This window comes from Drosophila virilis, chromosome 5 (assembly GCF_030788295.1).
Source record: "Drosophila virilis strain 15010-1051.87 chromosome 5, Dvir_AGI_RSII-ME, whole genome shotgun sequence".
Taxonomy (NCBI): domain Eukaryota; kingdom Metazoa; phylum Arthropoda; class Insecta; order Diptera; family Drosophilidae; genus Drosophila; species Drosophila virilis.
In genome coordinates, this window is record NC_091547.1 from 16,100,905 (window position 1) to 16,127,527 (window position 26,623).

General features: G+C 42.1%; 5 protein-coding genes across 7 annotated transcripts in view; 3 read left to right on the forward strand and 2 right to left on the reverse strand.

Moving 5' to 3' along the window:
* The window catches only part of HmgD (High mobility group protein D), an 80,060-nt gene that overhangs the window by 8,192 nt on the left and 45,245 nt on the right, over positions 1-26,623 (reverse strand). The gene's annotated exons all lie outside the window — the stretch shown is intronic.
* HmgZ (HMG protein Z) lies at positions 5,697-14,816 on the forward strand. Of its 2 annotated transcripts, none has more exons than XM_015173910.3 (3): positions 5,697-5,932; positions 14,014-14,240; positions 14,301-14,816. In XM_015173910.3, the coding sequence occupies exons 2-3, from the start codon at positions 14,088-14,090 to the stop codon at positions 14,481-14,483; spliced, it is 336 nt and encodes a 111-aa protein (XP_015029396.1). In that variant the 5' UTR covers positions 5,697-5,932; positions 14,014-14,087; the 3' UTR covers positions 14,484-14,816. The 2 variants fall into 2 exon arrangements, with proteins under 2 accessions (XP_015029396.1, XP_002049712.1); XM_002049676.4 differs by lacking the exon at positions 5,697-5,932 and adding an exon at positions 7,899-8,054.
* On the forward strand, positions 16,048-21,245 carry CngB (Cyclic nucleotide-gated ion channel subunit B). 2 transcript variants are annotated; one of them, XM_015173911.3, is made up of 6 exons: positions 16,048-16,108; positions 16,448-16,577; positions 17,738-19,375; positions 19,503-19,652; positions 19,715-20,144; positions 20,207-21,245. In XM_015173911.3, exons 2-6 carry the CDS (start codon positions 16,551-16,553, stop codon positions 21,121-21,123), a joined length of 3,162 nt encoding a protein of 1,053 aa, XP_015029397.1. In that variant the 5' UTR covers positions 16,048-16,108; positions 16,448-16,550; the 3' UTR covers positions 21,124-21,245. The 2 variants fall into 2 exon arrangements, with proteins under 2 accessions (XP_015029397.1, XP_070065974.1); XM_070209873.1 differs by lacking the exon at positions 16,048-16,108 and having other exon boundaries at positions 16,141-16,577.
* On the reverse strand, positions 21,715-24,733 carry Cpr51A (Cuticular protein 51A). The gene is made up of 2 exons (XM_002049673.3): positions 24,574-24,733; positions 21,715-22,239 (listed from the first exon to the last, which is right to left on the reverse strand). The coding sequence occupies exons 1-2, from the start codon at positions 24,628-24,630 to the stop codon at positions 21,862-21,864; spliced, it is 435 nt and encodes a 144-aa protein (XP_002049709.1). The 5' UTR covers positions 24,631-24,733; the 3' UTR covers positions 21,715-21,861.
* On the forward strand, positions 23,768-24,539 carry LOC6625898 (waprin-like protein). The gene is made up of 4 exons (XM_002049674.4): positions 23,768-23,912; positions 23,993-24,064; positions 24,131-24,304; positions 24,362-24,539. The coding sequence occupies exons 1-4, from the start codon at positions 23,909-23,911 to the stop codon at positions 24,460-24,462; spliced, it is 351 nt and encodes a 116-aa protein (XP_002049710.2). The 5' UTR covers positions 23,768-23,908; the 3' UTR covers positions 24,463-24,539.

Here is a 26,623-nt window from a genome sequence, read left to right on the forward strand (position 1 = left end):
GCCAGCCGGCCCCGAGCCACAGCCACAGCCACAGCCGAGCGGCGTCACAGCAAACGTGCACATGCCATCGCCCTCCAAACAACGACCCATCCGCATATTTTGTGAGCACTCACTGCTCCCACTCGGTATTTATATGCATCATCAGCTGTTCGTGCGAACCGAGCGCCAGCACAGCGCGACCGTAGACAGACGCAGAGACCAGAATCTGAATCTGAATCAGAATCCGAATCTGAATCAGTACCAGAGGCCAGCATACTACGAGATAGAAATACTTTATTTGCTACAGCTTCAGGTGGTCGGCTTCTACCTGTGCTCATGCTTAGGCATATGCATAGTGCGATTTGGGTTTTGTTTCGGCTATGTGAGGGGTGACATACAGGTATTTCAATTATTATCCTAGTTTCAAGATGGGAAAAGGAAAACTGCTTTTAAGTATGTGTTCCACAGGAAGAAACGTTTCCTTATACTTGATTTCCATCCTTTAGTGCTTTCAATGCTGGCTACTACAGGTTGAATATTGTTTATTAAGTTTGTATTATTTGCATAATAGCCCAGAGACAGAAAGCTATAAATAATAAAAAGTAAGCAAAGCTATTTTAAGTATCTGCCAGATCCAACAACAGCAAAGCAGACTTTGTCCTTGTCACCCAGTCAAGGCTTTAGCTTGTTGGGAATTTTAACGCTTGGAACAAGCAAAGCAAAGTCCACTCTAATACAAATTTGATTCAGATATTTCTTTAGCTATTCAATCCGATGATTCTTTCTCTAGAACAATAATCAATCAATCAATCAATCAATATTCATATTCAGATACTTTTGCCACTGCACTGCTAAACGGAGCCAATTAGGGTCTACAAACTATTGCTTGGAAAACTATTCGAAACTTTGCATAATATCGCCATTTTCTTGTCCTGGCTGGTGAATATGTGCATTAAATATGCATTGCGCAAGCATAACGTAACGGTAAACGTAAAAGATACATTGCATCCATATGGCAAGCATATTGGCTCAACTAGGCGACGACAAGAAGACGCCAGTGCACCAAAAAGCAACAACAACAACAACAACAACAACAACAAGAGGAATGACAACGACAACAAGTGCCTGGCACTCTACTCTGGCCATTTCGAGGCCTGGCCAAGCCGTCCTGCTGTGTGCGCCCAAGTAAAGTATATTTATGAGTGTGCATGGAAACTGCAAGATTCACTCGCCCAGCCCAAGTCATCCAGTTCTATAAAGGGACCAACGGCAACAATCGCACACACACACACTCGCACACACACTCGCACACACATGCACATACACTGCGAAACCCGAGTATCACGCACAAATGCAACTAAGCTAGCAAACTATGCCGTCCTCAGCATTGCTTCTTCATGCCAAACAACATGGTAAAGCGACCGAGCAACCCGGACTTAAGTTCTCTAGGCTAACGACATGCTCTATGCGCAATCGGACTATGAAAGAAATTGGAATGAAGCGGACACAGGAAATAAGTTCCATTTAAGAATCAAAGAATATATAAAACATACAAGAAACTTGAATCAAAAAGAAAAAGTGAAGTAAGATGACTGAACATCAAATCGAGATTCGTAAGAGTCAGAGAATATAAAATATAGAAATTATAGAATAATGTATATCAGATTAAGATTCGTAAGAGTCAGAGAATATTAAATAAGAAACTTGAATCAAAAGGACATAGAAAATCAGTAAAATGAATATCAGATCGAGTCAGAGAGTATAAGGTATAAAGGAGACTTGAATCAAAGGGAATGAAATGAGTTAAATGAATATCAGATCGAGACTCGTACGAGTCAGAGAGTATAAGTTATAAAGGAAACTTGAATCAAAGGGAATGAAATGAGTTAAATGAATATCAGATCGAGACTCGTACGAGTCAGAGAGTATAAGTTATAAAGGAGACTTGAATCAAAGGGAATGAAATGAGTTAAATGAACATCAGATCGAGACCCGTACGAATGAAATGAGGCGAATGAATATCAGATCGAGACCCGTTAGAGTCAGAGAATATAAAGTTTTTGATATACCCTGTTATTTATATATATTTTTTCTCTTTTATCAAACAAAAATAAACAAAATTTATTGATTATATGTATTTCTTTCTTATATCAATTAATCAAAACTTTACTGAATCTTTTACTAACATATAGATATTTTTCTATTCAGTCTAATTATGAGTCAAACCTAGTTTGAAGCTTCGCAAGCAATTGAGATAATTTACATAATATACAAAAGTAAAACTAAATACATTTTGTTTTATTAACTGTCAGTTAGACTAATTTCTAGTATTCAGGAGAAAAAACAGCAATTTTCATAATTTACTTTCTGTAATTGGTAAAAATGTGATAAATGCCATTTTACTGCGCACATCCATAGCAATACTTAATTGTTGGTAGGACATATTTGATGGATGCATGCTACCAATTATATTCGATAATTAATATTTATTTTCATCAGCTCGGCAATTATGTTGTTGATAGCTACTCATTATGTGAAACCCTTTTTGGGAAGAGGGTATATGCAGTTCGAGTTACTCAGCGTATCTACGGGCTTTATACAATGTGCCTACCAGTTTGCACTTTGTTTCTATGCTCTCACACACGCAGCATAGCAAAGGACACACACATAGAAAGTGACGCACACGCACACACACACACAAAGGCACACTCACACACAGGCTCGTTATATCCACATCCTGTCGAGTATGCGTTCGGTTCGTTAGCTCGTTCGCTCCTTCGTCTGCTGCTGCTGCTGCTGCTGCTGTTGGCTCGGGCAATGCTTGGGCTGGTTTGCATATATCCCGAGCATATATTCCCGTTCATACAGCCGACAATTGCCACCACCGAAGCGACTGCAGCCGCGTCTCTCACCTCAGAGCAGCAGCAGCAGCAGGCAGCAGCAGCGCAGCCAGAACCGTAGCGGATCGGGTCTACACCCCCAACCCCCAACTCGATGTCAATGGCCCGTTAGTTTGGGTACGGGGCACGCTTACAGAGGCACGAACCCACGCGCACGTTGGGCGGGGGCTGGTTATACGGCAAACAACCAGAATAACCGACATCGACCCACTGCACTGTGGGCCGAGCTCCATGCGAACAACTTCCACCTAATCGACGGTTTTGTAAATTTGCAGTACATATATTCAACAGATTATTGCGTTGCCTGGCACCAGGCTACACTGACATGAATGTTATTTTATTGCAAGCAACTTTTAGGTTTCTCTTAGTTAAGATATCTATAAAGTAGCCTAGATGTCATCGCATAAATATAGCTGCTATATAGATTTCTACTATTTATACTCATTAGTTGCAAACTTAAGATATTCACATTTTTTATGATCTATTTTTATTTTCCAGATTTTTTACCATAAATCATTTAATCCTATGCTAATTGTAACTATAGTAAATAGCATAAATTGCATTCAATTTTATATTTCTTAATTTGTTCGAGAACTATTATTATTTATTATAAGTATATTTCTTTATTTTCTTCTTTCTTAATTGCAATCTATCATATAATATTTCTCCCCTTTAGTACTTTTTGGTACTATCAGATGAGTTCTTTTTTGACCCAGTACGGAATTTGACGAACCAGAATCGGGCTTCTATTCGGGCATATAGCTGCCACTAGATAGTTTGATAGTCTATATATAATATCATTTTTCCGATATAGGAATATATTTTGAAAAATTCGAATAATTAGATGTATTTCCCGAGTACTTCTGCCATTTACTAGCTAGAAAGTTGTACGTTTTCTAGATCTGTCTGCCTTTCAATTAATGCTCCAGCTCTGATCTCCGAGTTATAAGGGTATTGTTCGTGCTTTCTGATGTTCGCACGTAGCAAACATTCTAAAGTCTTGCAATGTGTTTGCCATAGCGCCTGGCCCACTGCCTGGACACCGTATACCCTACATCGAATGTGGCCCATTATTTTTCGCAGTCTGGCTGCGACGTTGCTGGGGGCCCGTTTTGGGGCTGTGTGCTGTTTGCTCGCATAGATACAGATACACACGACAACGACACGTACAGATACATCGCAGTCGCCGTCATCGCCGTTGCCGTTGCCGTTGCCTGCCCTCCCCTCTGACGCTGCCGCTGCCACTGCGACTGCCTCTGTCTCTGCCTCTGCCTCTGCATATGCCGCTGCCTATTTCACTCGTTTGCTCGTTGGCTCGCTTGCTTCATACGTACTTTCGTTGCGGGCCTCTGCTACTGGCTGTACTCTGACTGCGGCTGTGGGCTCAGCAGAGCGAGATACTCGTACTGTAGCCAGAGCCATACAAGCGAAATGCTTCAAACTGGTCGAAAATCATTGTGCGCTACACTCGATGAGCCTCTATGGTTTTTATATGAAGTTGCAGATATTTTAGTAAACTATCTAATACTTTAAACCAATCCAGCTTTAAATATGGCTTAACACTAAATAATTTCGACTTGTTTTTATTTTTATTTGTAAAGATAAAAAATCAGCCGAGCATTATATAAATGTTGCTTAGTTGACTTTTAGATCGGGTAATATCTTCAAAATATACTCTTCTTCATTTAAAATTTTAACTTAAACATGATCAGAACTGGGTTTATTTCCACTGTACTTGATAAATATTCGAATCAAAACATGTTAAGTTTCGATAAAAAGTTTGTATTGTAACGAAAGTTATTTTTTTTTTTATTAATAAAAAAGAAATTAATTTTGAAATTTAGCTCCAAGTCGGAACAAAAATATTACCATATATGTATACTATAGGAATCTAAGGAAAAACGAGATTTTCTTTTTTCAATTTGTTGAAGTATTAAAACAATAATCTAGAAACTGAATGATCTCGCAATACTTAATTCTAGTATTTAAAATTTCTAAATAAAATGTCATTTGTTTCAACCATTTCAATTGCTTCCATAGCTATTGTGCTATTATTTAGAACATTTTCTAAAATTTCATTTGGTTTTTTCAAGATTTTCTAAACCCATTTCCCATGGGCTACTACCATAAAATATTTGAATTTAACTACTTGGGATTGTGAATTAAACCGTTTGGCGCAGGGCAAGCCAGAGCAAACCAGCCACAATATCAGGCAGGCAGGCGGCCATATTCAGTGCTGTGGCTGGTGCTGGTGCTTCGTTGCCATTGCCGGTTGCCGTTGGCCCGCCTCACCGCGCAACTCCCCATATTCCCCTCTCTCATCCAAGAGCTGCTGCTGCTGCCGCCGCCTCTGCTGCTGCTGTTGCTGCTGCTGCCGTGTGTTCATATAACGAACGAACATTTTTGTTCAGCCATACAGACACACACACACACACACATTGAAAGCGGGGCCAGGCCAGATACACACGTACATGTGACGCTGGCGTGTATCTGTGTGTGTGTGTGTGTGTGTGTGTGCTGTACTGTGTGTAGCTGTTGCCTCTGCTTTGCGCACATAGTAGAGCGAACAAACCAACGAAACGTACCGAGCGAGCGAATGAACGGCACACAGACACACATGCAGGCCCGCACAAACACACACACACACATACACACACGAGCGCACGCACATGGACAGTGTAACGCACACAAAATATACATATACAGATACATTTTCACTGCCTGCGTTTGCGTCGTACTCGCATACTGGTGCTTGGTGCTTGGTCTCTGCCTCTGGCTTGCTGGCTGGCTGACTGGCTGGCTGCCTGGCATTCATTCTGTGTATTTGATATTCCACTGAAGGCAAAAGCTGTACGTACTACGCTGAACAAACCGAGACCGATACAGCGACCGAGAGCACAGCGAAACACAACTGACTTGAGTTTTTAGTAGAAGAAAATTTATAAAGTGAACAAACAACAGGCAATACGCCAGTGCACAAAATATAACCACGAGTCGATATATCGACGAAAGCCTACAATTAAAATTGTAAATTACGCGACATTTTTCTACGGGTGAGTGAAAAGTGTCTCACTATGTTTGATTTCTCATTGTTTTAACTAAATTAATTGACCAAAATGCGCCGCCATTGCGGCCATTTATTATATAAATTTTGCAAAATAAACTAACGACCCAATTTCTGGCGTATGGGGCTATCAAAAGCGCAAAAGGTGGCCCCGGCCTGGCCTGGCCTGGCCTGGCCTGGCATAGCCTGGCCTGGCCAAACCAAAGACCCAGCTATATTCATATTGTAGAGCTCTCTTCTGTACGATTCCGTTTCGTTGTTGTCGTCGTCGTCGTCGTCGTCTTCTGGTTATTGTTGTTGGTATTGAATTTAAATTTTGAATGCGCGCGCTCATAATATTGACGGTTATTTTTTGAAAATGCGCTGCCAAATCGCCTGCTGATTACTCAATAGAAATTTTGCACGTAAATAAAGTACGACAACAAATCAAAACTTAAATAATAATAATACTGATCTTAACGAATTAATATCTAATGGTTTTTTTTTTTTTTTTTTTGGATGCATTTTGTTAAAAATGCAACAAATTTGTCTAGTGTTGTAAAATATATAGAAAACACAATTTGTTGTTGTCTTTTGAGGTTGAACATAGGCTTTAGGGGGTGAGGGGTATCTCTGATGCCAGGCATTTATTGTAGATTTGAGCGCGTGAGTGATGGCGTAGGGGGTTGGGGGTGTTAGTGGGCTAGCAAAGAGTGGTAGGGAGAGGGGGGCGGGGGGCGGCGGTAAGTGGGCGGCATATTTGGTTATATGTGACGACGACTACGTTCATGACATGATGGCGGATAGTATGGAAAACTGAGGGGTAATGATGGTAGGGGGGGGGAGGGGAAGGTGCAGGCAAGTGGCAGCGGCGCCGCTGCTGCCGCGGCAAAATGCTACTGGCATTTCGTTCGCACAAAGCTTGTTCGCTCCATGCTTTTTATATGGCTGAAGCAATAAGCAGCCAGAGCGCGTACAGTCGCGTCAAAAATAGTTGAACATGCGCGAGCCTACATGTGAAACAAGGGCAAAAGAGTGGGCGCTTACATTGGTGTAGGGTATGAGCATAATTGCAGCATACATACCTCATACATACATTATCAATAGTTTCAAATACTTTTTGATGAATAAACTAAATACGTTTTTTTAAGCGCTTCCAAGCATAATTTTGTCTTATCAATAACCGAATTTTACTGATAGTGGAACAAAAAATTAAATATTAATTTCCCATATTTATAGAAATTTTGCTTGCTGATTCCCAATAAGTTTTCTGTATTGCGTGCAATTTACAATTTTTCTGATAAAAAAAAAAAAATCAATTTAATTTATATACACCCTGCGATTATTCCCTTATTTCCAGTAGTCTTCCAATATTCAGCGACAGCACTGTGCATGCGCTGTACAAATTCCATAGAGTTGTCAGTTCATTTTGTTGGTACGCTACTGTTGCGGCCACCGCAAAAACGCAAATTATTTTTCTCACACACACGCACTCAGCAGGCGGCAGCTGTGCGCACGTAATTTGCCACCACTGTCGGCCACTACATACACTGGCCCGTCTGCCTGCGTTCTCTCTGCTCGTTGCCCGCCCGCTGCCGTCAACGTCGTCGTTGCTGTTGCTGCCGTCGTCGTCGTCGTCGTCGTCGTCAGTGCTCTATGTTGGTTGGCTGCCTGGCTGGCTGTTTGACTCTCAGATACAGATACTTTTGCTGCCGCCTGCCTGTACTGCGCTCACTGGGTCTCTGGCTCTGTGTATTATTTGATGGTCTCGCTGTTCACTCGTTCGTTCGGTTCGCCTCTGCGTGTGTGTATGTTTTGCTTCTGCTTCTGTTCTGCTGCCTGCTGCCTGCTGCCCGCTGCCCGCTGCCCGCTGCCTGCCTTGCTTCGCTTCGTCTCGCCTCGCCTCGCTTTGCTTTGCCTTTGCTTTGCCTTTGCGCTGGTACAGCTGCTTCAGTTGAATTTCAGTTCAGTTCAGTTTTCTATAGACACTCGCCGTACATTTTGTTCAGCGTTCAGCGTTCAGAGTGTTGTTCAGTGCCAGTGCCAGCGCCAGTGCGAAGCAAATTTCTAGACCGAGCCGGGCCAAGAGTGAAGTGTAAACACACAGCAACAACAGCGGCAGCCAAAGCAAAGTACGTAGATATCAGAAATACGAGTATTTTTCATTAGGCGTCTGTGGGTAATAATTTTTACACTGGCGTTTAGTGTTTGGCCCATGGGGCGTCCATTTACAGTGTGCGTCAAATTAGTTAGTACAGGCTTGATATTCGTTTGGTGTCCAAAATGCTTGCGGAGCTGCAACTTCTTGTTTAGTTTAGTGTGGAATGGTTGTCCGATGTTATCATCAATTTAATTGATTAACAGTTGAAATGTTCGTTGGCCCGTTGCAAATTGGTTATGCGATTATTGGTTTGATTTTTTGTTTGTTTAATACATCTATGTAAATCAGCTAAAATATTTCATAATTAACATTTCATCAGACAAAATCAGTGTTTAATTAAGTTATTTTCTCATCTTATATATAAATGGGGGCTTTAATAATTTGAAATATTTTTATATAAACTATTTTCAATTATAAACATATCTTATGTTTTTTATTTTTTATTGGATTGGACATAAATAGTCTTAAATTTGATATTAAAATGAACAATTATCAGTTGTGAAATAATGCCAAGTGTTTGCTCAATATTATTAACCGCGACTGTAATCACATCCGACGGCCCCACACGTCCACACGATATTTTGGAGCTGTTCAGAGCTTCTGCTTTGCATTTCGTTTTCGATTTCAGCTATTGTTCCAGGCCCGATCCGGACTTGGTTGGCGCCCGCCGCTGCCACCCACCTGTCGATGGCTTTAGTGGGTCTTGCACTAAGTGTTGCTCCCTTGGCGCATTCTTGAGGCACATGTACGTGAGTATGTGTGCACTTGCTGCCTAATCCTCTGGTGCATTGTGTGTTCAGGCATCAGTTGATTTCACATTTCACTGCGATGCGTCTTCTGCCTTATCACATGGTTGCAATTGTCGCCAAGTCGCGCCGGCTATCGGTGGTCACGTTTCCCATTCCCGTTCCCAATCCCCTTACCCTTTCCCCCTTCCGTTCCGTGCCCATTGCCATTTTCCCATGTTTATTTTGCTTGAGTCGCATTTTGCAGCTGCGTGCACAAAATTGCCCGGCGGAATGAATTCTCCCCGTGTAGACGAAGTTTGAAGTCTTTGACCGTGAAATGTGGTTAGTAATTGAGTTTGGCTTTAGTGGACTCAACCTGACTATTTTAGAGGCTGGAAAATAAAATACATTTAACATCTCATTGTAATAAACTGGACACAACAAGGGCCAGGCAATGCTGATCCTCAAGTGCTCTCTCTTTCTCTCAGAAGTAGTTGGTTTTGTGACGTTATAAAAACATGTTTCATTCTCCTTTTGAGCTTTTCTCAAATTATTAACAACGATAAATGCTTGCATGCAAAGTTAGTTATTTATTCAGAGCTTTCAATAATTATTGGTTAATTATGTAGACATTTTCAATTTTCAAATGTGCATACAAGCTATTTTTTAGTTTTTTTTTTTAGTTTCAGCTTTTTTTGTACAAATTGATTTATCATATCTGTAGTTGTCCGTTTTCTAGCTCTACTTCCGCGTGTTATTTGTGTATCTCTATTGTTTATTTGTTTTCTTTTTTTTTTTTTTTTTGTTGGTTTCGCGCGCGATTTGCTTATGCACTCGTATCGCGAACACTCGAACGCAAACTAAAAATGGCGCCAAAAGTTTGACACACAACCTGCACTAAGAGAGCAACAGAGCAGAAGTGCGGGCAATTTCGGTGGCCGTGTTCCGTAATTTTCGGTTATAGAGCTTTTTTTTTTTTCCACCATTTACACTTCTTCAAAACGAACTTTGCCGCCTATTGGGCGGCCTGTGTGTTAATTAATTGATTGAGATTCGCAGATCTGTTTTTAAAGTCAGCTGAAAGCGCTGCCGCAAACGTCAAAAGCTCGCGACGACGTCGACTGCGTTCGTGCAGCCTTCGTTATTGTTGTTGCCGCTTGTTGTCGCTTGCTGATCATCGCCTTTCAAGTGATTAATGTGTTAATGTGTGCATGTGTTGGTGCATGCACTTGTTGTTGTTGGCAAAGCTTTCGCTCTGAAATTATACCCTCGCCTTTTGTTAGCTAATCGCGGAGATCTTGATCAAATGAGCATTTACATATATTTTTTGTGTGTTTTGTTTTGATACAAAAAAGTGATTTGGGTATACAAGACTTTGTTTAAAGTGTTGTTTTTGTAAAGGTGTTGTAAATGTAATAGCCCAATCGCATAGCTTTCCAGTAAATAGATAGATAGCATTTCTTTAGGTATAAATTGGTCTAGCAAAAAAATTTGTGGCTTCCAATCAAGGACTCTGCAATGAAATCAAAGCAATATAGTAGCATGCTCATAATTAATGCCACAACTGTACAGTCACTGCGAACTACACTTTTCGAAAAAGTTTAGTCAGAAACCCAAACAAATGATATCAGTCAGGCAAACGTTGTAGCAAGTTATAAAAAGTCACCACTGTACGCTCTCACATAGAAACACACAGACAGAGGGACACATACACATATATATATATATATATATATATATATATATATGTATGTATATCAATACATACATACATATATAGCCACATATAACGGTTGTTTGCCCCGTCGACATCCACTGCGCAAATCCCTGTAAAAGTATCTACCCTAAAATGCTGTCACTGCGCACAAGCTCGAGCTGAAAGTCGTATTCAGGCAACAATTTTACAGTTTGGGTTCGTTGTTTTTGGGTGGTTCGGGTGGCTCGGCTGGTTACACTGCCGTGCTGTAGTGTGCTGTGCAGACAACAACCACTGAGTGTTCCAGCAAGCGCGCAGCAGCAGCGCTGTCGACGCCAGCAGTTGCGTTGTCGGCATTAAAAATGCCACACACACACACACACACACACACACACACACACACATACAGACACTAGCAGAGAGCAGAGATAAGCAGAGGCAGCGGTAATTTTATGCCTGTGCGTATTTGTATTTGTATGTGTGAACTGTATTCCTTTCAGTAATTTCACATTTCATCCATTTGACTTTGCCCGCTGACGGCAGCAGCGACGTCAGCAGCTGCGTCGACAGCGTCGGCGTTGGCGTCGGCTGCTTTTCAATTTTAGATCAACGCTATAATGCCGTGCCTGCCTCATTTTGTATGCTATTTAATATCATTTGTTGTCCTTTACTTTCTTTTCATTCGTTGTTTCGTTGTCCCCAGCTAGTTATCTATTATGCATGGCTGTGTGTGTGTGTGTGTGGCTAGTCGTACCACGCTGCGTATGCGTAACGTCCACCGAGTATGCTCCGTTCTAGCTCCAAATAATCAGCTCAAACACCTACGCACATTTTCAATGTGCGTGAATGTTAACGATATGACCAACAAAATGATGACAACGATTTCTATGATGTGGTTGAGTTTGTATATTAATTAGAAATTAGAAATCTACCTTGCCATGGCTACTAATCGCATTGCGAGTGGCTCGCCATATATGGGCAGATTTTGAATTTCTGAATCAAGCTGCAGTTGTATGTTTACTTCGAGTAAATGATTGAACTATCTTATTAGAAGGAGAGCACATATTCCATAAATGCTTCCCTTTGTGCCTTCAAACATTTTCTATTGGCTGCCCTAAAAAGTATGCTATAAAAAATGTGGTAGAAAACTTTGAATGCATTTGACACTAAAACGAATTTAGTATTAGGACCAAGATTTGATTTTCAAATCAATTTGCATTTTGCATTTGAAATTACTCTTAAATTTTAATTAATTCCAAAAATATGAGCTATATTTCAATAATTATTTCTCAACGTTCCTACATTCGAGCGCTTAGCGTATTTTCACATTTTTGCAAAATCGTGAAAAATATCTTTAAGTTTATTCGTTTATAACATCAAAGCACTAAATAGAATTTGAACAGATACAGTTTCGGGAAGTCAACCTTCTAACGACCCCATAAAAAAAAAAACTATATATTGCATATCTTTTGGCGCAGCGCAAAATGTCATCCTAATTACGTGCTTATTAATTCTTACTAAGAGCTTAACCTTCCGAGCTTAATTAGTGCCCGTTTCCCGGAACCTACTAATGTTAAAGCTACACACATAAATAGCGGTCGTAGCTGCCTAGTTACCTACTTCTGCACCTTTCAGTTGCTGACAGCTCCTACAAGCAATCCATGCACACCCACACACACACACACCCACACACACACACACACACATGCAGACGCCCACGCACATGCACTCGCAGCTTCCCGTCAGACAAATGTGTTTCGCTTTCGATTTTGCAGGTAGCTACCCATCATGGTGTATTTATATATACATATACATATATGAGTACGGGCGCCTGTACGCATGCATTACGTGTACATCCGACATGTGTCGTGCGCATCGGAGGAATCTTTTGGCGTCACCCATGCCCCGTTGCTGACATGGCAACGCATAACCCATGATGCTGCTCCCTGCTGCTTTTGCTTTGTGCATCACGTGTTGCTGCCTCGTGTTTGGGGGGGACATTGACAATGTCATTGCGTGGGTGTTCCTGTGCGGGTCTATATTGCGTGGGTGTGGGCTGCGGGCTGTGGGCTGGGGGTGGCGCAACTCTGCGGGCGTATCAGTTGCGCGCGTGGGTCTAGCAACAACTTTGCCGCCATTTTCCTGTTGCTGCACACACACACACACACACCGACTCACACACACGCACACACAGCGTAGGTGGTCGTTGTTGTTCTTGTTGCATTGAGCTAATATGCGCCCTTGTTGCTGACTGACCAGTGCCTGGAATACGTCTTCGTGATTGATATGACTTCAGCCTTTCCACCTGCTACCTGCCCGTTCCTACCCCAACCGCAACTAGCAACCGGGCTACTGTTGATTTATCGTGCTGAGCTCCCTCTGTGCTAGTGCTCAGTTCAGTGGTTTGTTAACCCAATTGCTGGAGCTGTTCGTCAGCATCAGCACCAGCACCAGCACCAGCATCGTCGTCGTCGTTGTTCTCGTTGTCGCTTTCTCGTGCGCGTTGCGTTATTTGTCAGTATTTCTCAGTATTTGGGTCAAGTGCATGGAGGCGATTGTCTGATGCTGACGACGACAATGACTACGTTGATGATGATGATGATGATGTAGATGATGATGATGATGCTGCTGCTGACACATACAACATTTGCATAACGTATACGCAGTTTTCGGCTTATTCATTAAGCAATTTACGCATGGCCAGCTGCATGCTGATATATTTTATCTTATGGGCTAATTCACTATTTTCTCTTACGTCTGACATTCCTGCTAGAGAATTTTACAACTTGACGAAAAAGCAGAAGTCAATGACAATATTGGGCTTTATGTGCTGGCATATGCAAAGGACATATGCAAGCACTTTATTTACTGGGCAGCTATTTAAAAGTGCATTGCCCTTGTTTTACATATGTACAGGTGTGGTATATAAACTACTTCAGTGGATTGGTCCGAAAACTGAACTCCTATTTGCTGCTGTACACAATTTCATAATTGAGTAAATTATGTACAAAATACATAAATACATGCGCACATAATAATCGAGCTTATGTGCATATAAAAATGGTCGAAGCGTGCAGGTGTGTGTATCTGTGTGTGTGTGTGTGTGTGGGCGGGGGCGGGTGGACGTATGAGCTGTGTACAGTTGCCTTCACAAAATGCACGAATATTTGATGAGCGTTTGTGTATTCCGATATGCAATTATTGAATATTTAAGGGATTTTCGGTAAGCTGCCTGTCTGTTTATTGCTAGCTGAAAAGTATTTTAATTAAGTGGCACACATATTGACAGAGAAAAAAAAGCTGGCTAGCTTTTCGATTGTAAATCTTATGAACGTAGTTAATTAATATAAATTATATTTATTTTGAATAGGTTTTGATATAACTGTCACCATTCACGTTTGTGCATGTTTCTACAACATTTTCAAAGCCTACTCGAAGAGAAAGCCTTCGACTTTTGGGATTAGTTGTGTCTACTGAACTAAGCATTTCCTTTCATTCGTTTACAGAACACAAAACTCTGAGGGAGCAAATACCCAATTCCAATTAAACCACCGTAAATCCACAAAAACCAACTGCAAACATGAGCGGCGATCGCCCGAAGCGTCCTCTGTCAGCGTACATGCTGTGGCTCAATGAGAACCGCGAACAGATCAAAAAGGAAAATCCCGGCAGCAAGGTCACAGATATTGCCAAGCGAGGCGGTGAGCTGTGGCGCGGCTTGAAAGACAAAACCGTAAGTGATGCATCCACTGTTGAACTATTCAACAATTAATATGGATGCTTGTGATTTTAGGAATGGGAACAGAAAGCCATCAAAATGAAGGAGGATTACAATAAGGCGGTAAAGGAGTATGAGGCAAATGGCGGCACCGATTCTGGTGCGCCCAAGAAGCGAAAGAAGGTCGCCGCCAAGCCCGCCAAGAAGGCCAAGAAGAAAGAGTCCTCCGAGGAGGACGAAGAGGATGAGAGCGAGTAATGTGCTAAGGCGAATGCAATGGCAACGTTCGCATCAGTTTTAAAATACATTTTACTAATGTAATTTTTTAAGTGACATAAAACAAATGAAAAACAATTAAGAAAAAAAAAACACAAAAAACACAAAAAAAAGAAAACCTTAAACCTTTAAATATGCACTTAAAACAAACAACCACACACACACACACACACACCAAGAACCATAATATAAGTTACAAGATAATTTTCAGTCAAAAAAAGAAAAAACAAAACAAACAAAAAAAAAAAAAAACCAAAACAAAACATAAAAAACAAAACAAAAACTAGCAACTGTTTCTTTATAGGTTTGTACGTATGTATGTATCTACTCTAACGCGTTTCTCAGATTCCTCAAGTTGGCCAAGTTGAGCACCATTTGGCTCTCCATTTGGTTGCACATGAGGTTTTTTTTTTATTAGTTTTTTGTTTTGTCGCGGCATCTAATGTAAATGTTTGTGCATAGCGTTCCACAGTTTGTAGGGGAAACGTTGGATAGGATCAGTTGATGATGCGCAGTGTCCAAAGAATTGAGTTCTGAGATGTTTGCGTCCAACGATTCCTTTATTCGTCCTTTTAGCAGACGTTCTCACTTAACTTGCATACAAATTATAAAGTTTAAACCAACAATCCAACAAGTTATATATACATTTTAATATATACATAAGTATATATATATATGTAATTAAAAAAAAACAAATGATAAAAACAACAAAAAAAAAAACAAAAAAACAAAAACAAATATTACAAATATGTAATTGTAAATGTAGAGCTGAACGGAATATTATTTAAAAATATATAAATAAAAAACATTTAAAAACTTGAAAATTGTGTTTGAATGTTTAAATGATGAGCAGAAGGTGGAGAATGAGTAAAGGTGTACATTTATTTCAATGTCAAAATATTGAAGTGAGAAATTAGATTTAATTACATAATATAAATAGAAATTTCTTAACTACTTTTATATTGTTTCTTATTAAATATAACAATTGAATATTTTTCTGAATTGCCATTTTTCTTATATTTTTTAAATTATTATTCTCATGTTTAATTAGTTTTTACCTAGATACAAACTTACAACAAAATAACAATAAAATCAAATTAGCATAAGTTGAAGTAGGTTTGTTCTGCCGGGCTGACAACTACTTTTAAATTATGTTTAAATAAAGTTGCACGAGGAATTGTAATTTATATAATATAATAATACTAATTCAAACAAAGCTCGACAAAGCTCTGCATGCTCGGAAGCTCGGCAGCTTTTAATTAACAGCGGGCTTTTATGTTATTATCTCTGTTAACAGTCGGTTAGCATTTAAATGTTCTTCAATTCATCTGACTAAAATTGGCATCTAAAAGTGCTTGAGAACATTTATGAATACAATTGTTAAATTTTTCATAGGAGGTAATACATATTTGAGTATTGCCAAATAAAAATCATGTCATTGGTTAAGTTAGCTAGAAAAGGCTGCAAAGCTTTTCATTCAATTTCAAACCACGGTGCCCACGCGTGCGCCATCCCTTTGGTCAAAACAAGACCAAGTCAGCTGCTGCCATTGCTGCTGGCCAGCTTATTATCAACGCTTAGTTTGTTGGCTGCCAGCTGGCAAGAAGGTGAGTCCAAAATTCTGTTACATTTGCGGCCATTTGTGGCTGCGTAGTAGGTGCATGCAACAAAATGCAATTGTAGCAAGCAGAAGGATTCGGGAAATATTTAAAACAGTTCTATCGGACGTCATTTAAATGGTCTGTATGCATAAGAAAATTCCTGCAAGGCGCACACCTGTTGAAAAGATTAAAGATTGTATCCCAACTGCAGCATTGGGAAAAATCAATAATGTAAAGCATATGCCAGCGCGGGGCAGCTGATAAGACTGATTAGACACGGCGCAGTGGCATTTTGCATTAATCATACGCCGCGTGTACCACGCAACAATTTTACTTTAATTACAGACGGCAAATGGCAAACTAAGCGACGCGACTCTGAACTTTGAACTGGCAGTGAACTCGCAAGAAAATTAACAGCAACAGCAACAACAACAACAACAACAACAATATGGCCAGCATGGGCCGCTTTCGCAAGGTAAGAGAAACAACAAAGAAACAATCTGGCATGTGTTCGGTGCATGCGTACCAGGCTGGTGAGGTATTCGAATATAAAATTCCATTTGGAAAATTATATGTCAAAAATCGCAAAACAAATAAATCGAGAAATCGAAAATAAGGTAGAAATTTGCAGACATGTGGAAAATACTAAGGCCCGCACAAATGAATATGTGTATCTTATTAAGTATGTACTAGTTGAATCAAATAACAAAAACTTATCAACATCGGATCACAATATCATATAGATGCCAAAGCAACATTTAATATTATTGTATTGAAAAATAAACTGTTTTTATACCTTTGCAGCGAGGGTATTATAATTTTGTCTCGAAATGTGTAACGTGTGGTGGGAGACACCTTCGACCCCATTTAGTATATATATTCTTGATCTGTATCAACAGCCGAGCCCATGTCCCTTTGCCAGTCTATCTGTTTCCAACTAATTTCTTAGTTTTAAGGCTATCGTCATGTTGGAAGCGTCCCTCTTTCTGTTGCATGCGGTACATATGTCGGAGCCGGCAGGATCGAACCACCATATCATGTAGCTGCCATAGGCACAATCGATTATCTAGATATCCTAACCTTACTCGACATTAGCTAGTTTCCCTGTGCTTCAACGAGCAATAATGCTTTGCATTATGAAAAGGTTCGGTCTGCAAGGGTATTAAAATTTCGGTGTGCCGACGACAGCCTTTCATTCTCGTTTGATCTTCTAATTATCATTGCATTTTGCAAGCGTTGCATTGGAACTGCACGTTTAGATATTTTCAGTAATTATAAAACAAAAGTAGAGTCTAAGGATTATTGAGCTGAGTTCTCAGGCTGTAGACCAGGTTGTAAATGGAGCTGGTTGAATGTCCTTCGCTGGACAAAAGAAAAAAAAAAACAAGCACACGCCTTGCCTGATGTCTGTTGTCTGATAGATGGTGCGTTGGGGAGCTGCTCGATTTAATCGATTCGAAATGATTGTGCGGGCGTCCCGAGGCAATTAGCATGCAAGGCACGGCAGTTTCTTTTTTATTTTATTTTTTTATTTTTTTTATTGCATTTGCGTGCTGCCCGCTGGTGGTTCGCCTTGTCAGAGGGGGCCAGTTGACAGTGCGAACAAACGCGAGTCAAGTTTTGTTTTATTCACAGTTGAACCAGCGCAGCGCGGAGCTCGACACGGAGGCGACTGGAGCGCTGTTGAAGTCATCGCCAAACATATTGGAAAACTTTAAGTACGACGAGTTGCAGGCACAGGCACGGCCACAGCCACAGCCACACGGCCAGCTTAAACGCATGGCTACCTTACCTGGCCAGGCTAAGAGGCCGCCCTCGCCGCGTTTCTGTGAGACGCTGGAGCAGCATGCTTTTATGAGGAATGTGATAAATACGCGGCCGGAGCCACAGCGTCGCTACTCGACGCCGGGCGAGAAGGAGGCACATGTGCGACGCAGCCTGGAAGAGATCTCCAAGGATATCAAGGAGATTGAACAGTTTGTTAGCGCCACGGAGCAATTGATGCAGCGCGAAAAGGAGCAGGAGCGCCAGGCAGAGCAGCAGGTGACAACTAGTCAGCGCAAACGCGACAAGGAGAATAAGACACCCAGCCCGACCAAGCGGATCAGCTTCAAGATAAATGCCTACAAGGCACCGCAGCGTCGCCAGCGGCCACATAGTCCTCGCTTCTATCAATCGCGTCTGTACTTTCGCAATGGACGCATTGGATGCGTAGATGCGGAACGTTCGGGTCAGATTAGCAACATTGAGAGCACCCATGCGCTGGTCAAGCACATACTCAAGCACGAGAAGCCGCTGGTCAGTCCGGACAGTGTACGGCGAGTGTTGCATCCACAATATGTGGAGCGAACACCTCTGCCGGGCGCCGTGGACGAACCCGACCCTGTGGCCGAGCAGCGTGCGGCGGAGTTGCGCAGTGCTACCGGACAGGTGCTGTTGGACCCAGCACCACAGCAGCTGGAGCCAGATCAATGTGACCGCAGCTCACAGCCCATGGAGGATGAAGACGAACAGGACGTGCAGATCTGCTACAATGAATCACCGGAGCAACAGAACAACGATCGCAATGTGCGCACCACGCGTTCCTCCTCGCTGAACGAGAGTGAAATTGTCGCCGTTGTGGAGGCGGACACAAATGCACGCCTGGAGCAACAACGTCCCAGCAGTACGGGCAGCCTGGATTCGCAGGGCCAGCAGTTCCTGCGCGACCAAGTGCGTCATTTGGTGCGCCGCTTCACGGCACGCGCCAACAAGGTGAAGTCGCGCATTGAGCTGCCGCCGACGCCCTCCTCAAGCAGCGCCAGCTCGCCCACACCCCCGCCAGCACAGGCGGCGCTGCATGCGAGCACCAAGAGCCTACATCCATCGCCGGGACATAAGGTGCGCCTGGTGCCCGCTGGACAGTCGCCGCATCGCGGACGCCTCTTCGAGGCGGACACGCCGCGCTCTAATGTCTGGCTGTGCTCGAGTCTGTGCGGTGCCAACAATGATGAGCGCACTCTGGATCCACAGGGCAAGATCTACATTTCCTGGCTGTGTGTGGTCTCTTTGTCGTTCCTCTACAATGCTTGGGTCATTCCTCTGCGTGCTTCGTTTCCATTTCAAACCAAGGAGAATACAAACATTTGGCTCGCCTGCGATTTCTGTGCGGATATCATTTATCTGCTGGATGTGGTATTCTTCAAGCATCGGGTCATGTATCTCTTTGAGGGCTTTTGGGTCAAGAACAAGAATCTAACGCGCAAAAACTACATGAGAAAGCTGCAATTTAAGGTAAGTTGGCCCAAATTACGTAATGTAATTCTTCTAGAAAGGTTTTGAAAAGATATTTCTCAGCTTCTATAGGAGAAGCTTCTTTTAAGTACTGCTATTAATGTTTTGCAATCGGCTTATTCGACAGCTGGATCTCCTCGCCTTGCTGCCCCTGGAACTTTTCTATCTGAAGTATGGCACGGGAGCTGTTTGGTTGCGTTTCCCGCGTTTCTTCAAGATACAAAGCTTCTGGGAAGTCTTTCGACTTTTGGATCGTGTCATCTCCTCGCCACATTTCGTAAGTTGACCCAACGTTCCCAGCTCATAGAAGCGACTCAATACCAAATCGTTTTCAAACAGGTGCGCGTGGCCAAGACGTTGACGTATATGCTCTATATGATTCACATAACGGCCGCCCTCTATTATGCGTACAGCGACTATCAGGGATTGGGCCAGAATCGTTGGGTATTTAGCGGCAAGGGTCATCCATATGTGAGATGCTTTGCGTTTGCCACCAAGACGGCGACCTCGATTGGCAAGAACCCGAAGCCGGAACGGCAGGGCGAATATGTGTTCATGACGGTCGCCTGGTTGATGGGCGTATTTGTGTTCGCTCTGCTCATTGGCCAGATAAGGGACATCATTTCAACGGCCACGCGCAACAGGCACGAGTATCGTCAGCTGGAGGACGAGACGCTTGAGTATATGAGGCGTCTAAATCTCTCGCAGGAAGTGCAGTCACGAGTTAAAATGTGGTTTCAATTCACGTGGGAGCAGCAACGCACGTTGGGTAACCTTTGCTAACGTTTACTCGAATTAAAGTCTTATTAAGTGTCCCGAGCTTTCTCTCAGATGAATCGAACATACTGGATGCGCTGCCCATCAATCTGAAGACGGACATTGCCATTTCGGTGCACATACAAACCCTGTCCAAGGTGCAACTCTTCGCCGACTGTGAGGAGGCTCTGCTTAGGGATCTGGTGCTAAAGCTACGCGCTGTGACCTTTTTGCCAGGCGACTTTGTCTGCCGCAAGGGCGAAGTGGGCCGCGAGATGTACATCGTTAAGCTAGGGCAGGTGCAAGTCATGGGCGGACCCGGCAGCGATGTTGTCCTGGCCACACTAACCGAGGGCTCCGTTTTCGGAGAAATCAGTCTGCTAGGAATTAACGGTGCGGATCGCCGCACTGCCGATGTACGCTCCAAGGGCTACTCCAATCTGTTTGTGCTCTCCAAGTCGGACCTCAACGAGGTGATTGCCTACTACCCAAATGCCCAGGCGATCCTCAAGAAACGCGCTCGACAGCTAATGCGTAAGAATGCAGCCCGCGAGCGCGAGGAGGAGGAGCGTGAGCGCGCTCGTAGCGCTCTGCAGGCTGATGTTGTTATTGGCAATCCCAAAACGCCCGAGACTCCGCCCAAGCTGCTGCAAACTGTTATCCAGGCGCTGCCGTATGAATCACCCGCTGTGGTGCTCATTACACGTGGCTCGAAGCGGGTGCGCCGCAAGCGACAGTCGCTGCAAATGGAGACGATTGTGGAGCCAACCCAGGACGTGGTTGGCTGCGCTGAAGGCCTCCAGCAGGCAGGCCATATGAACCGGGATAGTCTGATATTGAAGCCCGGTCGCGGCTCACCGGACCTACTCTCGTCCATTCAGCAGGAGCTCAAGTCCAAGCACAAGTTCATCAATCTGACCGACTCGGAAAAGGCGTTGATCATCACCCAATCGGCCAACAATTCGATGGAGTGCGTGCAGGAAGATGTTTAGTCCTCGAATATATTTTACGTGTTATACTAATTCTGCGATATAGTTATGTGTATGTCCATATGCTTTTTAGATACAAATTGTCTAACAATATGCTTTATATTAAAAATGTAGCTTTAACTGAACTGAACTGGTTTTAAGAAAGTCTCAGCATTTTAGGGCATAATAGTCTAATAACACACATATAATATTATCGGACAGATCGTTTTTAGGGAAGCTGCATGTTTCAAAAGTCCGATCTTTATGTGCACTTATATATGTAAGCCAATTTTGTATCAAGATAGTTTCAAAACTGAGGCATAAGTTTGAAAATATCGACCATATTGACTCGGAATAGGAACATAGTATGTACTTTTTGGGGTCGGAGGAGCTATGAAAATCGAAGTCCTCCTTGAAGCGTAATAGTTCTTCTGGTACCAATCTGATGATCTTATCTGATCCAAACGACTTCGACAAAAGAAAAAATATTGATATACTTTGTCGGGTCGAAGCAAATATAAGATACATGCTGACCCAAGGATATTTTAGGATATTTAATTTAACACTTAGTAGTGAAAGGATCGAAAGATTATAAGATCGCAAAGTAGACAATCATTTTTCTTGAGAGATTTTCGTTTTTACTTGACTTTTAATACAATAACAACATAGTTTAGTTAAGACCTGTTCTGACTTTTATTTTACACTGTATTCAGTTCTTTTCTAAATGTTAGAAACCCTCCTTTAGACATGCTGAATGATTGCCTAGAGGTGTTCGTTGGTGCCTTTGTAATGCTGCTTGTCGCTGCTGTTGTCCAGCTTGATCGAGTACATTCCAATTAGCGAGCCTTGCACATCGGCCTGACCGTTTTCATTGAATACGGGACCATCACCGATCTCCTGCATTTCATCCTTGACCACACGGTAACCATTCTCATCGGCCACATAGTGAACAGTTCGCCTCACAAAGCCGTCGGTGTAGCTGTAGGAACCGGTCACCTTACTACCGTCGCGTACCTCTTCGCGGTGTATTGCTCCATCGTTTATGTGATCATTGATATTAGAATTAAACTCGTATTGGGCACTTGCATTCTGCTCTGCCTCTAAAGCTTTCTGATCTTCGGCATTTAATTGATCATCGACCTGCGAGTAAGAGAAAACATAATAGGTTGCAGTTAGAGAGTTAGATGAACATAAAGTCATTTTGCTTCTAGGGAAGTCATTATCTAGCATCTAGTCGCACAGACAGACAGCTGTCTTTTCAACAAAATTGATTACATTGTAAATATTCGTAGTTATCGATAACGTTAGATTTTGGAATATGAGTGTGACAACGACTCTGTGAGTCACTCTCGGTTTCAAAAGACCTCCCACTGAGGGTCTCTCACAGTGGAGGTTGCATAAACGAGTTCGTTGCGATTTGGTTGTTTTGCATTTATTTTACGTTTCGCCTCAAGCTTTTTGTACCTTGTACCTATTGCTATTGGATAGAAAGGTATATAGCTTCCTGTCCTACAGGTGTAACAGGCAGAGCGAGAAGTGAGACATAGATAGCTTCGAATTACCCAGAACAAGGTAATTTATTCCATGATTTTCTTATCAATGTTACCATATCAAATGATTGATATATATCGTTTTTTGATAATGCATCTTTCAAGCATTACAATATCAAGATTTGGCATGAAGTTTCTCGTTGGGATAACTCTTTTTCCTTCTCAAGAGTTTAAGTAACAAAGCTTGTGAATTAACGCGATGCTGCATACAGGGTATTGGTTCGGCACTGACGAATAAAACATGCTTTTTTTTTTTAATTTGTCTTATGTCGCTGAGGGCACAACGCTTAAATGCATGAGCGGAAATGTTAATTGAAAGATATGTCGAAGCTGTTCACTTCAGGTCGGTTTATCAAGTAAACAATATGAGCTACACTACGCGGCATTTCAAGTGCTTGACTGATAAATTAGTTAATTCAATATTATTGTTCCTAAAACAAAATTTATTTTAATGGCCCCCGCTATAAGGGAAATATGGTGCTCGCATCATTTTGAAGAGAGAACTTCAAATGTTTAGTCGTTTTCTGAGGAGATAATGTAAAGTTATATGTTATGATATGTTTTGTATCCCACATTTTAAAAAATACATAAAATATATAAGCCGAAGTGTTAATATGCAAAGCTTGACGGATTCAAGCACCTGGGGAAATGTGCTCAATTTGAATAATAAATGATTGCTTTTGTCAAGTAAGATAACTCTCATGGATTTTTATTGAAAATTCTTGATATTGCGGCTAAAGGCCAGCAACTTCTCAGGGAGTTTTCATTGGACATTCTTGATCTTGATTATGATGTGATGTGATTCTTAAATTTGTAGCGCTCTTTGCGAATGTACCTAGTCGCAGCTTTGAGACTATGCTGTATATATTCAAATTCAAATTGATAAATGCCGTAGCTTGAATACCCTAGCAGAAAGTATTACAATATGCGCGTGGAATTTGTAACACAACGAGGCAAACATTGCCTGGCGATCAGTTTTGGTCTTTAGGTTTCGGTTAAAAAAAGCTAGTATAGAAAGTGTATGCAAACTTCGGCGTGCCGAAGAAAGCCTCTTCTTTCTAGCTTGTCATTGTTTTTGCTTGGTGTTTTTGTGCATTTAATCACGAGACAAAGCGACAAAATTGACAGCAGCCTGAAACTGGTTCGGGTAGTAGGCGGTACGGTACGGCCCGGCCTGGGCAAAAGTATAAAGCCGAACCGGCGCCAGTCGCTGCTGACTAAAGCCACAAAGCGGACGTTCAACTAAAGATACGAGGAAAATGGGCACGTAGATCGACGGTTCGAGACTTTCAGACACTATCAATAACGCTCTCTCGTCTCTCTCTCTCTCTGTGTAATTGCAGCCAAGCCTGGTTTATTGCTATTGTTGCTGGCGGTGATTGGCACCTGTGTGGCTGTTACACTGGCGGCCGGCGGTAAGTCATGGCCATAATGGCTGGAGCAGTTGGAGTTCAACTTTATTGCCTGTTTTCGTTTTGCAGACTGCCCCTCATCGACCAAGGTGACAAACTGCACGCCCAAGTGCCTGCATGACAGCGAGTGCAGCGCCATTGGCGGCAAATGTTGTCCAAATCTGTGCAACGGACGCAGCTGTGCATCGCCCAATTTGCTGGGCAACTCGGGCGCCGATAGCTCGCCCTTTGGCAGCAAAAACTGTGAGTAGTAGCCGGGCGCCTTAACTGGAAATAGCAATTGTTCTATTCTATTTGCAGCTGGCTCCACGGGCACATACTGTGGCAATGTCAAGTGCGGCAGCTTCGAGAAATGCGAAACAGATCGCAGCACCAAGCGGCCCAAATGCGTGCGCTCCTAACTCTTAGCCAACAATTGGCAACAAGTTTTTTTGTTTTTGTTTTTTTTAAATGCAACTATTAAATCCCAAATGTAATATTTGCCATTATTTTTTTTATTATTTTTCACTCACGGGTGCGGCTAGGGCAACGCTGACCAGCAGGCTGGCAAACAACACGAATTTGAACATTTTCTGTTTGTCTTGTTTTCTTTTTCGATGTGTAAGTTGTGGATGGGTTATTCGCGAGCTCTGCACGCTGCAAGTAGACTTTGTACTATGGCTTGTTGGCAGCCAGGTGGAGTTGCTTTTATAACACACTTGAGCACACACACACACACACACGCGCATACGGACAGCAAAGGTGGCAGCGACGCCGGCGCAGAAAGCGCGTCGTTTTGGGCTTTTGAATCTGGCTTTTCGGTTATGGGACAAGTTATTGTTGTTGTCGCTGTCGCTGTCGCTTGTGCATTTGAGATGCGATCTTGGGCTTTCTGTATTTCAAATTTGTACATTTTGCAATACTCACACGGCAACTGCAATTTGTCGTGCGGTCCAGCAAGAGCTCCTCCAGCAGCTGTCAGAAGATTGAAGATGGCATTGCATAAGCGCGCCTGGCTCAAGGTCACTTGGTCAGTTGCGTTGCGGTGCCCGAAATGTAACAATAAAAAAAAAAAAAAAAAAAATTTAAATTTAAAAAAAAAGGGGAAAAAACTTAACCAGTTTCGGCTGCTCCCTTTAGAGCTGGAAATACGCCCGATTTTTTTTTTGGTATCTTCTGTAAGTTGGTCTTCACTCTTATTGTTTATTTTTTTTGGGCATCTTATGTAATTTATGTGAAGTTTTTGTGCAAATTGAAAGCTTCGATGTGTGTGTATTATGTGTTTCTTGTTGCTGCCTTTGCTTGAATTTAATGTTTTTTTTTATTTTTTTTTATTTGCTCTTACGAGGAAGTAAGCGGAGCATTACGTTGACTGTGGGGCTCCCTTTTGAAAATGCGACGCCATAACAACTCAACAACGGCCAAAAGACTGGGACGGACTCTGAAACGGGGGCACAGAGACGCTGCCTGGCAGACTCGGGCAATGCAATTTTTTAAGTGCCCGCCGCGCACAGTGCGCCAAACGAGTTTTGGTAAAAACAAAAAAAAAAAAAAAAGAAACAAAGACAGCTGAAGAAGATTATACCAATATGTATTTACATCTTAAGTGGTTTTAAGAGGGTCGAGTTCTGGTTAGGTGACATAATGAAAACAAGATTATTTAAAGTTCGCATATGTGCATAGTTTATATTGGTAAATAGCTATTGAAAGGCATGCTTTGGTATATACCTAACTCTATGTGATACTAACGAAAAGCCCGAGATCGGTTTTATAATTCGCAACTGGTTTTCTCTTTGGTTTGGCATTGGATGTTTCCAGAATATCGGACTGTGTATCAGGCCATATTCATGATGAGTATTTTTGTGGATGTTTGCGATGCATAGTTTAAATGCTTCAACTATCATTTGAATTTAATAGAAAGTAACAGTAATCGGGCATTCGAATTCATAATTGTGAAATCAAGAAATGTCTGAAAACGTGACTCCGATCTTTAATAGAATATTCTTAATTATTTTCTGTACTTTAGCTGGCCAGCTGCATTTAGTATGCTGATCATGCTTATTGCATTTGGTGCTCCTTTTGGGCATAGCTCGTACCACTGTTTGTGGCACATCCGTTCGTTCCACTTTCGTTTCGCGGCTCTTTCCCCATTCACTTGGCTTGCCATGTGCTGAAGTTTTGTGGCCTGAAATGTTTTATTTTTCAAATGTTTACCGAACTGGCAATGGAGCATGAGTTTTCATATGTAACTAATATTGGAGTTTAGTAATTTTCTGTTTATGTTATTTTGTTTTTCTTGTTAATTCCGAAGCCACTGCACTGGCATGAATTCGTTTGATATCGCGGCGATTCGAAATAAAAGAAGACCGAAGATGAAAAACCCATAAAGACAAGTTTTGCTTAAGTTGTTGTTGTTGTCGTGGTTGTTATTGTTGTTGTTGTTGTTGTTGTTATTGGCGTTGTTGAAATCAATATAAAGCGCTCAAGGTGAGAGACCGCACCAAGTTGTCGTACACGCAACGCCCCACAACATCATCGCCATCGCCATCCTCATAATCATCATTAAAATTTCTGTTCGCATTT